The sequence below is a fragment of the Pseudopodoces humilis genome, chromosome 23 (assembly GCF_049639895.1).
Source record: "Pseudopodoces humilis isolate 2021_Gansu_Grassland_sample_001 chromosome 23, ASM4963989v1, whole genome shotgun sequence".
Lineage (NCBI taxonomy): Eukaryota > Metazoa > Chordata > Aves > Passeriformes > Paridae > Pseudopodoces > Pseudopodoces humilis.
Window position 1 is genome coordinate 6518943 of NC_142222.1, and position 14102 is coordinate 6533044.

The 14102-nt window shown below is 41.1% G+C and overlaps 1 protein-coding gene across 8 annotated transcripts in view; it reads right to left on the bottom strand.

Moving 5' to 3' along the window:
• Window positions 1-14102, bottom strand: part of CUX1 (cut like homeobox 1) — a 264573-nt gene that overhangs the window by 213199 nt on the left and 37272 nt on the right. For all 8 annotated transcript variants that reach the window (XR_001331653.2, XM_005525853.3, XM_088066159.1 and 5 more), the window contains exon 2: window positions 1886-1996. Coding sequence is in view for 7 of the 8 variants with exons in the window: in XM_005525853.3 (XP_005525910.1) it covers window positions 1886-1996 (111 nt within the window). In the remaining variant the exon portion in view is untranslated. The remainder of the gene's footprint in view (window positions 1-1885; window positions 1997-14102) is intronic.

The following is a 14102-nucleotide window of genomic DNA, read 5'->3' on the forward strand; positions in this document are numbered from 1 at the left end:
TCTTTGATGCCATTTTCATTCTTTCTCTGCCACAGAAAGTAGAAGTTATCTTCAAAAAGCTGCAGAAGAGCACCAAGGCAGAGAAGGCAGTCAAAGAGAGAACCTAAAAAATTCAAGCAAGGTCATAAAGGAACGTGGTTTCACAGGGGTCCCAGAACAAAAGATGAGGATGTAGAACCTAGCAGAGATCCCCATTTTCTCAAATACTGGAGATGTTCAGAGTGTTGTTTTGAATGTAGCCGTGAATAAATAAAACTTGCGTATTCTGGAACACAATAGAGGCTACCAAATTGTATTTTGTGAAATAATATTTAAAACCTTCCCATGAAACAATTTAACTTCTGTATCCTCCTTACTGGAAAGGACTAACTGCATATCATTTCCTACTATATCTCTTAAAGTAATTACAAGAGGATCTGTTTGCCTCTGTACATTCCTCTCCCACTGAGTTATCAAGGTGCTCTCACAATGCAATTAAAAAGTGGAGTGTCTTGAGGGTTTTTGTTTGTTGCTCCCCTTCTGCTCCAGAGAAATAAAACTGGCTCAAAGAAATCCTCCTGAAATCTGTAACATGCCATCAGATGGGAACTGGCAGCTACAGTGACATTCTGAAGAATTTGTCATTTTGTTTACAGGAAAAAAAGGAAGGCAGCAGGAAACAAGTTAGGTTTTGTAGTATGAACTTAAGCTTCTAGCAAACAATTGAAAATCGTTAGAATTCCATGTATTTTCTGGATTCTGTACAATTTCCTATAATCTCCATGTTCTTTCACTTCTCTCCTTCCCTTCCCAATAGTTTGCAAAGGGAATCAACTCACCCTTTCACAGCTCCTGAACTCATTCTTCGAATTCTTTGACTCCTTTTAAAAAAAGTCCTGTTCCTTCAAAGCTGCAGCCCCCAAATTCTCTCTTCTTCAAAGAGCACTGATTTCTGCCCCACAAAGCCTCCTAAAGGCACCAGATGAACAACTCTGCCTCTTCCCCACGAGTCCCTCCTGCTCCCACCTTCCCTTTCCCCCTCTCTGGGTTAACAGCCCTCCCTCTGCAGCCGCAGGAAGCAGAGCAGCATCTGCTGCTGGAGAAGCAGCACTAAAGGTTAGGAGAGCTGCCTGCTGCTCCCCTCCCAGGAAGAGCCTTGGAAGGAGTTGGTGCTGGCATATCAGTTATCTGGAACTGGCTTTGAAACGCCACAACATTCCTGGATGAACAGATTGCTGGCAATCAGCAGGGAAAAAAATACCCAAATCCACAAAACAAACAGAGGAGCCAGCCAGCCCTGAGCACTGCTCTGCTTTCAGCAGGGAACCAAGTGAGATTATCTGTGGGTTTGAGGTAACTGCAGTGAGGAGTTTAAACACTCCCAGCTTCTCACACGTAATATTCACCTTGCCCAGTTTGCCCACTGGTTTTACCCCACACCTTGTGCTCCTGCACATCCTCCCAGGGGAGTTTGGCTCAGCCCTGACCTTGTGTTTCCAGTGAAATCAACAGCGAAACTTAATTTGATTTTTGATGGAAAAATGAGCATCTTTGAAGTTATGGCCTTGATATAGATTTATTTAGGCAGCAAAATGTCACTTTCTACATCCAAGTGCTCCAAGAGTTTGGATTGGTGAAGAATTTTTTTTTTTTTTTACAATTCTCCAGGTTTTACATTATTATGTGATTTAGAGCAGGCCTGTTTGAAAACACCAATCCACATTTCAGTATTTACAGAACACAAAAGCTCCCTGATGATGAAAACACCAGAGATAAGCGGGTTTAGATAAGAACCTGGCAATACATACAAGAAAATTATAGAAATAAACCATTAAGAAGAAATCATCACTTCCACATGCCTAAGACCATCTACTACAGCAAGAGACTGGGATAGCTTTTCTCTTACCTCTGGAGTGTTTTTCTTGAACTCACGACTTTGCTCAATAAGTTTTTTCCTGGACTGCTCACTTTCATCTTGCCGGTTCGCCAATATTGTTGCTGTGGTATCGAGCTCTCTCTGTTAAGAAAAAGGAACATAAACAAACAAACAAACAAATTTAAATAAATAAAAAATACAGTCAGAGCTCTGTTTGTCACAGAAATAAAAAAACCTCCCAAAATCCTCATACATACATCATGTTGTTGGGAATACAGAGATGGAAGGGCTGGAGAGCAGCACAGAACAAGCACCAGGCTTCCAGAGATCTGACATCCTGAATAACAGCAAATGAAGCTCTACAACCTTTTGGATTCCCTCTTGCAACCAAAACATCACCATTTTTTCTCAAAACTATTCATGGCTCCACCCCAGCATTACACAGGACAGCAGCAATGGCACACAATACCCACCTCCTAATAAATTCCCAAGTTCAGTGAAGATTACAAATCTTGGACATATTCAAAATATTTTCACCTGCCTGCTTTTTAAAGATACTGGTTTTCCCTATTTTGAGTTATCCTATTATAAAAATCTATTAATTCAAATATTGGTTGACCTTATATTTGAATCTGGACTGGTTCACTTCAGTCACTCTTAATCTCCTATGACATGCTGTATATAATTCCATATTATATGCTCTTTTTAAGTCTTGCCTTATTTGAATACAAAATTATCTTTTCCTATTATTGGAAGCTATTCCTCCAAGGTTATTAGCAAGTATCTCCATTTCCTCTCCAGAACATATCTTTTTTTAAGCACCTGATGAATGTCAGAGTATCTTCCAACACTTTCTACTGAGCTGAAGCACAGGTCCCACTGTTTTCCAGCTTTTCCATGTTATCCCCATCCCAATTCCTCCACTCAGTGTTGTGCTTCCAAATGTCATCATAATAGACTGAATGGGTCATTTATCAGTGCATAAACCAACAATACTCAATCTTCTGTGTCAGTCTGTGCCTCTTCTGCTGTATTTTCCATGTAATATGAAAAAATAAAGGCAAACCCCTCCATTCAGCTACAGACATCATTCCCCGAGTCACTGAAAGAATCAAGAATTCATAAAAGAAACTTGGCACTCCTTTATCCTCTTATTAATTCAAAAAGAGAAAAACCTGGCTATGGGAAAAGTTCATGAGAAGTGAGAACAAAATGCTAGAGCAAGACTACTTTCACCTCATCCCTCTCCAACCTGCCTGGCAAAACTCCCAATATTCTCCACCAGAAATTTGCCACATTTCTGGAATTTGTTCATAACTCAACCACCTGTAAGGGACCAAAAGCACAAACCTGGGACCTTACATCAAGTGTGATACCAGACCCCAAATAGGTGGTCAAGTTGCTGACTTGTTACTAGATACAAATACTACTATCTAAATATTCTGAAAAGCCTAATTCCTAACTTTAGATACATTTTTGAATGGCTAAATGTAAATTCTGGATGGATGGACATGTTATGTAACTCCACAGTTTGATCTCTAGATGGAAAATAAAAAACCTTTTGAGTTCCCAACTCAAGAGGACCAATAATATTTTCCCCCTGTAGGTTTATTACCATAAAATTATAATTTTTTAAAATAAATATATGGACAGTTATCCTAATCCTTGGAAACCAGCTGAATATGACAAATGGATTTGAAGCCAAGCAGCGTGCTGGAACCAGTGACCTAAATATTGTCACTGAAATGCTTAAAAATCCTTCTATATCTGACTTTGAGTAAAGAAACAGGGCAATATGTCCACCAGATCTTGGTTTGGAATTCTGAAACATATGTGAAATCTATTGCAGAAAAGTGGGAAATACTTAACAGTTGGATAAACCACATTTGAAATTCATCCCAGCTAAGTTTATGCAAGAAAAAAGAGCAACAGAAACCAATGTGGTTAAGCAGAACTATAAAGAGCAATATAACGGCTAAGCAGAAGGCTTTTAAAAAATATAAACAATCTGGTACGGCCAGAAACTTGGAAAACTATATTTAAAAAGGAAGCACACATTTAGAGCCAAGCAAAGAAAACACAAATCATGAAGTAAGAGGGAATTTCAGTGGAGCAAAGAGCCGAGTGCTTTGGTTTCCAATATCGAGTGCTAGCAAGGAACCTGACCGATGGAAAAGCGAGGCTTTTAAAGACCTGTGCTTCCAAGCTTAGAGACAAGAAAGAAAAGAACTGATTAAAAAATTATTAAATTCCATATTTTGTACTGCAATGAAAAGTCAGGTAGCAAATGACAAAGGACTTTCTCACCCTCACTGCCTGATTGATACCGGTGCCACAGCGCACTTACACCAGGCGCCTTCCCATTACTTTCTGAATTCCTTCTGGGGCAGGTCTGATAATTCCTCCCCACAAAACATTTCCTTCTGTGACATATCAGGCACAGACGTTGCCAAGGAGAACTGCCAGCACACCATTGCACTGAGCTGACTCTGGGGGCTGGAGCCCACGAGCTCCAGATCTTGCACTGATGAGCAACTGAGAGCGTAAGATGCAATTCCAGCTGAGGAGCAGCAGGTATCTAACCCTGTGATCTGATACAGAATAAGGTATTAAATCTTCAAGCCATGTCATAGTTAATAAGACCCAAATCAAAACTGTTTGGAAAATTGCTAATCTTTTCTTCCTTACTTGATCTGAACCGTGTACAATGCAAGTTTCATTTATTTAAACCTAATAATAGATATAGGATTACAACCCACAAGGACTACTGGCAGATTTTTTATACTTTTGCAATTCAATCTCATGAGATAGCCCAACCTCAAAAAAAAAATTAATGTGGCCAATGCATTATTTCTGCAAACAAGCTCATTTTAAGAAGCAAATAGTAGCAACTTCAATATTTCAAACCTGAGTACTGTGAAACACTCAGACTTTCCCAAGCCTCGCAATCATTCTCTAAATAGATAACAAGTAAAAGGAGATATAATTCTGCACAGAGAAAAGTGTGTTGGAGAGTCAAAAATAGGAGCCCATGTCTCAGTATCATCCTTCACACCTTTGAAATCAAAAGGGTTCCAATGAAAAGCAAACAAAAACCAGGGCTCAAAGGTGCTGCAGCAGTGACCTGGCTCTGGAAAAGGATTCAAAGCCTGGAAGCTTCAGTTCCACTGATTCAACACTGGCTAATGAACTTTCTGGCCCAAAAGAGCCACCTGCAGAAAGGGAGTCACTGCTTGGAGCACATCTTGAGAGAACGAGCAAGACCATTATCCCTCCTCCTGCCCCAAAGTCCCATCGATTTAGGGCAGGCACAGTTCAGAGATAACTAAAGAACTCTCTCCAGGGTTTCTACTTTGACCCATTTCAACAAATTTACTGGGGGTGGGAGGGAGGCAGTGGGAGGAGAGGAGACAAGAAAGTCTTATGCTCCTAAGTGTGGGAGTCATTGGAAGCAATCCCCAGAAAACAAACATTAAAAGCTTTCTTTCAGGCAATATCAAAATAAAAAAATCTATAACTAGGAGGGTCAATCCTCTATCCAATGTAACAACAATCACCTTGGAGTGAATTTATGTTCTCAGGTACTTCCAGACCCTGTTAGACTCCCTGTTCATCCTGCCTGTGTCACCCCATGCATGGCTGCCATGGGACCCACCAGAGCAGAGGGATCCTGCTGAAAATATCCCATCCTTCCCTTCCTAATTTCTGCTGCACTGGATCAGCTCCCTGTTCAGGGCCCAGCTGTGCCCACGAGGAGTTGCACCATTACAACAGGAGTGGGAAAACACAGCTGGAGTGAGGGGGCTGTGGAATCCCCCTTCTTGGCACCAGCCTGCAATTAAGTTGACCCCAAATAATTAGGAAACTGCAGGTGAATTTCAAGGTTGTTTTCCTTTATGGCTGACATGTCTTTGCCTACCAGATGCATTCTTTCATAATCACCCAGCAGCAAGTCTGCACCCCAGACCACTTCAGCACAACAAGGTTTTTCCTTTCCATTATACGAAGATTCAAAGTCAGCCCTTCCATGCCTGACACCTGAGAGCTGCTGGGTGGCTGCTCGCAAAGTACAGTCCTAAAAATTACTCACTTAAGGAAACAATTTCGGAAAGAAATGGAACTTTCTTGACTATTTATGAAGTTTCTGTTCCCTCACCCACTTGTAACAGTTACTGGCCACTGCCCTGCCCTGGGCATTTCGCAACCAAAGAAAACACCACACTTCAGGATCCCAATTCCCCCAAAAGCTGCTCCAACAACCATAACCAGTCCTCAATCTCTGCTTCAAACCAGTATTCCCATGGCCCACATGGAAAAAGCTACAAAAACCTGTAATAACCATCTTTTGACATAACTGTATCCCAAACTTTTGTAATTCTCCCATATTTAAATGTTTAATCCTTGCTGCATTTACCAAAAAGCTCCTACAGTAGAGCAAGAAACACATATCACAACTTTAAGACAAACTGATTATTTCCTGGTAGGCTTCCAGACATGGATGCAAAGTCTAAACTGTGCCTTTGAAAGCTTTAAGCATGGGGGCAGAGATCAAAAGGACACCAGGAAGAATTTTTTCATAGAAAAGGTGGTCAAGCATTGGAATGGACTGCCCAGGGAGGTGGTGGAGTCCCCATCCCTGGAAAGGTTCAAGAAACAACTGGATGTGGCACTCAGTGCTCTGGTTTTGTCAAGGCAGAGATCAGTCACAGGCTGGACTTGATGATCTCAGAGGTCTTTTCCAGCCTTAATGATTCTGTGATTTACCATAAACCTCATTATACTTATTACAGGAACCGACACAAACCACAACTTCATGTAGATCAGGAATTTTCTACCAGTAAATGCAGCATTAACCACTTCCCCCAAAATCCTGTTTTTGTGTTCTTAAGGTATTTATCACCAGTTCAATCAGTTCCCCAATCTACTGATAATCTGCTACTGAAAGGAGTTTTCAGAAGTTTCAATTCTGTTTTCATCCTCTCACAGGACTGCATTTGTCAGATCTATCAAAGCTCTCAATGTAGCTTTTCGCAATTTTTAATTTCCTATTAAAGGAAAATTTCCCAGTGCCAGGATGACACCAGAGTAGAAGTGTCTGGCACAACTCTGCACACGCGCAGCCTACTTGTCTTGGGGAAATTTTACATTTCCCTGATTGCTCCATGAGGCAATCCACCCTTCAGTCTCAAAACCCCATCGTTTGCACCTGCCCACAAGCCAATGTACCAATAATGTAAGTATTTCAGAAATATTTCAGAAATTATAAAATGCTTTGCAAGCTTGGTGTGTTCCTCTGGAAAAACAAAGCCACATTCACCTGATAAAGCTCTAGGTTATGACTGGGTGAGAAACCAGAGAGAGCTGACAATGGGAATTTTTATTAATGTCTGTTTTGACTGTAAAACGCCAGCCCCAGTTTAAACTGAAAGTGCTTAGGAAGGTAAAATATTTTGTAAGGATTCTGGGAGCAGAGTTCGTCTCAGCCTTGCTGTAAAGCCCCGTTCTAAAACAAGCAAAAGGAAAGACCAGACAATTCAACAAGAGCACAACATCTCAAGAACCACGATCCCATCTTATAACTCAACAGTGACTGCTGAACAAATAACAAACAACAGAATACCTGTAATTTACACTCCCAGAGGAAGGAAAAAACATAGTAAACATCCACAAGCATTAAAACACATTTCTAGAGAAGCATTTTGCCACTTGGCAAACTGAGGCAAGTACCTTTTCACACACAGAATTAGAAAATTTCAATAAACACGTTTTATTTCCGCATACTGAAGTAATTTGACTCCAAGTAAATTTTTAAACAAGCTTTAACTGGAACAAATTTAGGGCTCTATGCAATGCTTTTGGGACAGGGAGTCAATGTGCGTGGTGGCCACTGCACAGAACAAAGCAAGAACACAGGTGCCAATGGAGCCATCGATAAAATTATCTTAATTAGCAGGCTAATTTTAAAAAAAATAAAACCCAAAATGAAAATGTAAAAAGAGGGGGTGTTGTGGCTTTGTCTGCTCACAACAACAACAGCAAGTGCAACAAATGTAGGCAAAGCCTATCAAACTATCTTGCAAGAGGGGAAAGATAGAACTGGCTTTTCAAAAGGAGCTACAATCAGCAAAAAGAAGCCACACAAATATTGATGCCAGCAAGAAATGCAGTGCGAGGGGAAAAGCTTGGCAGTGCCAGAGCCAAGATAATTATTCCTGTCTTTTCTTCTACACCTTGAATTTGAAACTTTTTAGAAAATGCTAAGAACTGGAGACTATCCAATGCCCAAGGCCTGTACTGAACTGAACAAGCCTTTTCTCTCACTCAAGAAAATAATGAAACATTGCCTATTTGTTTCAAAAGGCAGTTTTTCTTCTTCCAGCATTATTTACTCCCTTTCCATCCTCCCCAAAGCCAGGTGCAGAATGACTGCACAAGTCCCAGGCCCGAGGGTCTCCAGCCCTGCTCACAGTGGCAACATGTGGGTGATGTGCTCTGACCTCTCTCCAGAAATAAGGCTCAGGCTTTGTTCACAGCACCCTCAATCTTCACCCCAAAGCTTCTCTCCTCCTCCTGTTCCTCAGTTTCTACCCCAGACCAATCCCTTTGTTCCCATCAGGCCCACCCTCCCCTCAGCCCTACAGCAGCACCATTCACCTCGAGCACTGGGTGAGCTAAATCCCACTGGAGGGTGGATTTTCGCAGGCCCAGCAGCACTCCCTGCTCTCTGCATCCCCCATCCTGCTCCTTTCCCAACCTTCTCCCAAGCTGCTCTCCCAGGGCAGCTCCACAGTGTGAAACCACCGGCTTCCATTACCTCACCCAAAGACCCGCAGTCTGGGCTCGATACCCGGCAGAGAATCTGTCAGCAAACCCACTCCACCAGTTACTTAACGCTCTGCTTGACTCTGCATTGCAGTTCACCACACTTTGGAAGGACATAAATTTCCTAAAAAGTGAGTGTTTGCTGGGGAGAGGCTCCCTTGGCTTTGCAAGCACAGCACATCCCCAGCCAGGCGGCTCCTGTCCCGCTGGGGAGCTGCCTACAGCTTCACCCACTTCCCACACCATCATTTTCACACTCTTCCACTTAAAAGCAAAAGTTCAGACCAGTTCCTTCAATACCTACAACAGAAAAAGCCATAAAGTAATGAGTTAATTTAAGTGTTGCTGCAGTGAGGCTTCCCAGAAGGGAGGGTTTCGGATATAGCAAGGGGACAGTGGGAAGTGGTGAGGGCTGCTCCAGCTTGGAGCAATCTGCTCACCCACCATCCACTGGTTCTGGTGTAAAATCACAATACAACCCTGTGAACACCTGCTCAACTGCCCTGTGCTGGCTTTCTACAGATACAATTAAATTCATCATGTACATGCTGGTTAATCACTGTGAAAGAAACAAAAAAAAATGCCTCAGCTTTGTATTTGTGACTTTCAGGGCAGCTACAGGGTGGTGGGGATTCAAACTGCATCTTCTTCTGTCAAATAAAATAAATGATGGGAAACCAAAGGAAACTCAATGCTGCTTGCACAGCCCTTGCCTGGGCAAGACCCAGTGTAAAGCCCATCTGCCTGCCCTCCTATCTCGCTGCTTGATCAAAGGCTGACCAAAGCACAAAGCCAGCGGCCACACTGACCATAGCTCTGACCACACCACAGCAGCCAATTACCCCGTGGTGAACATAAAAACCAGGCTGGAGATCACGGCCACCAGGGCCAGGCTGCCCTTCCCATCCCCTCCACCACTGCCACAGCCAGGAGGGGCAGGAGGAATGTCCCCTGTCCCCTCAGGCCTCCACGCACACGGGGTGACAGGGAATGGAGAAGGGAAAACCAACAGCTCAACCATGGTTCTCATCCCAGCAAACCAGACAGGAGATGCACAGGACTGTGATCCACAAATGAAATTTTTGGTAGGCGATTTGAAAAAGAGTTTGGCCCTTAAGCTGGAAAAATGTATAAAATAAAAGACAATTAACTGATGAATAAGTCTGAATTTGTCTGAAGCCCAAATGCAGCAGCCTGTGCTCAGGGGGAAGGGGATTACGCTGCCATTTTGTAATAACACACCTTCAGCAAATGTCTTACTTCCAAGAAAGATCAGATTCACGAGCTACATTAAATAATTCTTTTGAGCACAGATCAAAGTAAAACATAGTCTTAAAAGAGTGGTTTAAATATCAGAAAGTTCAACTCTTTAACTAAGCTCTGTTACATCATTTAAAGTATTGAGTTACTCCCGTTTCCAGCCTAAGCTGTGCTGGTAAATGAAGCATGACCAGGCTTTAAGCAAGGCACGTCCTGGAACACAGACCAGGATTTATAACTTGCTATACAGGTTGCCACCAATAAATCAATAATATATATACACACACACAGGTGTGTTTCAGTGTGAGTTCTGGGAACTTGCTGTTTGGGGGGGAAAAAAAAAAAGGTAAACTCAAGGTTTTTGTTTTTATTCTAAATGAAAACGAACTTCTGGCTCAGTTTCTAGTCAACTTCTCCCAACTCCTAACTATGCTGTTTTCTAGAAGAACAATTCACTATTTTTATTTGATGAAAAGTGTTATTAATTTTAATTTTTTTTAACAAGGTTAACCATTACAGGCTGAGTCCATCCCAACCACCACTCAATAATCCTTCAGTCTACAAATGAGATTTCCAATCTCAAAGCTACTTCAGCTGTTTCCTAACATTGGGATATAAAATATTTACCAACAAAAGTATAAATACACACTGAAAAAGCAACCTAAAAATAGTTTTAAAACCACATTTCAACAAAGTAATTCCTTCAGGGATGGGAAAAAATTACCATGGACTTGAACTAATCACCTCATGTTTTGCTCCCTTCTCATGTTTTTGGGCATTGCAGAAATGGGATAATGGATGAATAAACTATCCTAACATGACAAATATGGTTTGGAAAGATGAGGCTAGGCATAACTTGGAATTTTTTGTTGTTGTAAGTTAAAAATCCTAAACCACAGGCATGTGCACTAGGGAAAACCTATAAAATATATAATGGAAATGCTGTCCGGTGGCTCCCTTGTAGCAGGCCCAATTTCACCTTCCCTTTTATTGCTGAGCCAGGGACACATTTAAATTCTGATTTTTTTTTTCCTTCACTGGAGGTCTGGGCTCCCTGTGGAAGAGCTGTTCAGCAGCCCCACGGAGCAGCAGGCACGGGACAGGGACACAGAGGAAGCTGGATGGGGAACTTGTGTTAAGAAATCAGTAGTAACAAAAACAAGATCAGAAGAGAAATTACTGGCAAACGAAATTGCTGTTTGATAAACAATTTAAGCAGGAAGAGAATTTGGCAGAGGGTTTCCAGGGAACGGTCCTTGACTCCTGACTAACATGCTTCCTCCCTTGGTCTGAGTTTGTTGACTTTCTGGGCATTGCTGTAAGGTTTAGGCAGTTTCCCATGATGGGAAAAATACAGCTTTTTTTGAGAAGTTGCCTGTGAATGCAATTGGTGGATGTTTTCTAAAAAATTATAGATATAAATAGGAAACAAAAATGCAACAATTTCTTTATTTAGGCTTTTCCTGCTACTAAAAAGTCCCATTTAGGTATCTTAGTATCCTTTCTGATCTAAATCCCAAACATTGACTCAGTTCGGCATGACAACACACGAGAAATGTGTATCTGGCATTTAATGCCAATAGCAAACGCGATATATTTTGGATAATTAAAGAGAAGATCAGATTTTGAAGCCTTTCAGAGATTTTTTCACAGGTTTTTATGTTTAATCTGGATGATTGCAGTCCAGCATAAATAGATACCAACTGAACTGAAATCAAGAGGCAGAGGCGGTGGAATGCAGAATGCCTTTTCTAGGTGTTTCCCAACAACATATTGCAGTACTTAGTTCAGCTCATTTTCTGTGACATGAAAAGGAAAATAGCAGAATTGACTCATGAAGTAAAATTAGCTGATGTACAGTCACAAGGAGGCTGGATTGGAGATGACAGCAGCCAGAACTGCATTTAACAAAAACTAACATGCTTCATGCTAATAATGGTGCTGGTTCAGAGCCACAAGGACTATTCTCTGTATTTTTAACATGGACTGACTGTTTTTAAACCAGCATTTCTAATAGCATACCCTAAACTGTACATCAGGAAATATTTAAAGACCTTGCAGTAGTGACATATTAAGAAAGGCATTTATAAAATAGTTTCTTAACATTGCCAATCTGGCATTTCCAACCAGGAGATGCCTCCAAGGAGGCATCAAGCCATGGACAGCCAATATCAACTCGCTCCATGATCACAATTAAGGCAGACAGGACAGCTAAAACACTTTTTTAACCAGAAAAAAATAAATGTTTGATGGTAATTTACAGAATTCCTCCACTATTCAATGTAACAAATCACCCTAGAATGAAAACAACAGATTTAGCTGCAGTGCCACTGTCAACCTCACTATGATACACTGGCACTAAAAAGTCCTTAATTTTGGCTATCAAATACAATTTCAATTTCTTGCACTTTAGGGCAGTAAAAACAATTCTGTAAGACTCAGTGTTTACAATCCCGCAGTAAAGAATGCAGCTGTCTCAATCAGTGCTGATTGTCTGTTAATTAGCTCAGTTTTACAAGCTGATGGAACAGATTACTTCATTCCCTCCCCATGCTCAGAAAGAAACTACAAATACAGTTATCTCCAATACAGTAATTTTTGCTTCCCGACAGTTTGGGGAGGTAGATGATGTACCAGGGACACAAGTGATCTCGTTACCAAGAAATCATTTATGTTTGTGTCTTTGCCAGGCACTCTGTCATACAGCGATTTTCAGTCCATATATAAATACACACACATCTCCCTCTCCTGTATGAAAACTGAAATAAAGAGCACCACTTTCTGATAAAATGGAAATACCTCTCTTCTCTTTTGCTCTGGCTGAAACCAAGTAGATGATCTTCAAGGTGCCTTCCCAACTGTTTTATGATTCTAGGATTATCAGAGTCCTTTAGGAACAAAACTCAGTTCCTCATGAACAATTTCCTATCTATATTATGTATTTAATCAGAAACACATTTTTGACCCCAAACCAGTACTCAATTTCGTGACCTAAAGCAGCAGACTGCAGGTTTTTAGTGAAGAGCCTGAAGTCGCTGTTGCCATTCTCCATCCCCATGTGCTTTTTCAGCAAACCACAAATAAATAGCTGGATTACCTCTGAGCTACTCTCAGATTCAGTGCCTCTAGTACCTCCATCCTTTATCTAGACACTCTTGAAGAGAAGCCAAATTTTAGCTTTCATATATGCAGACAAGAGGTTGGACACCCTCATCCAAATGCCAGCAAACACTTCTGCTGAGAAAACGGATGGAACACTATAAAGCCCCAGGCCTGACAATATGAAACCGATCCAAAAATGCCTTTTTTGAGATGACACAACATGCTACACATTGTATCAAACAATAGAGATTTCACTTTGAGAGATTTTCTCTCTTGCTCAGTTTAGATCTTTCATGATTAGGAAAAGACAAAAATAAGAGGTAGCTAAAGAACATCTATGTATTTAAAAGAAAACTCATTTCAGGGTGTGCATGCAGCTACTAAGCTTATTGCAAAAGCAGCAAGTGAACAAATGTGAAACTTAACAAAACCATAGAATTATCAGACCACCAGAACTGAGTTTTGGAAGTGTATCTGGGTGATAAGTACAAAGGGTAATCTAAATAAAACAGTCATTTTTTTCTACACAAAGACATCTGCAGACATCTGCTTTGACAGCAGCATCCCAGAGAGCCTAAAAACCTCTTAAGGATTTTCAGATTTCAGTACACAAAAAAACGTGAGAGTAATTTTTTTCATTATGGACAGGCATCCAAAGCAGATGACTGAGAACACCTTGCAGAAAATTTTCTGGATCCATAGAACCAGCACTGGGGGAAGAGAAAGCCTGAAACGCAGCGGTCACTTCAGGTTAGAGGTGTAAACCTCAACAATGAGGGAACCAAGACTAACAACCACCAGCTAATGCCTGAGTATTTTTTCAGCTATTGTTTTTCACTTAAGTTTAATAAATTGTATTTCTCAACCCCATAAGCACTTCTTTCACAACACCTAGCAAGACAACATTTAGAATATGATCCTGGCCTCCCAAAGTTCTTCTGCAGACAAGAATAAAAATGGAGGGGAGGGGTGCGTTAGGTTTTGTTGGGAGGTTGGTTGGTTGTGTATTTTCTAAATAAAGGTTTTATTCAGATACTTCTTTGGTATGTTTTGTTGTCTCTCC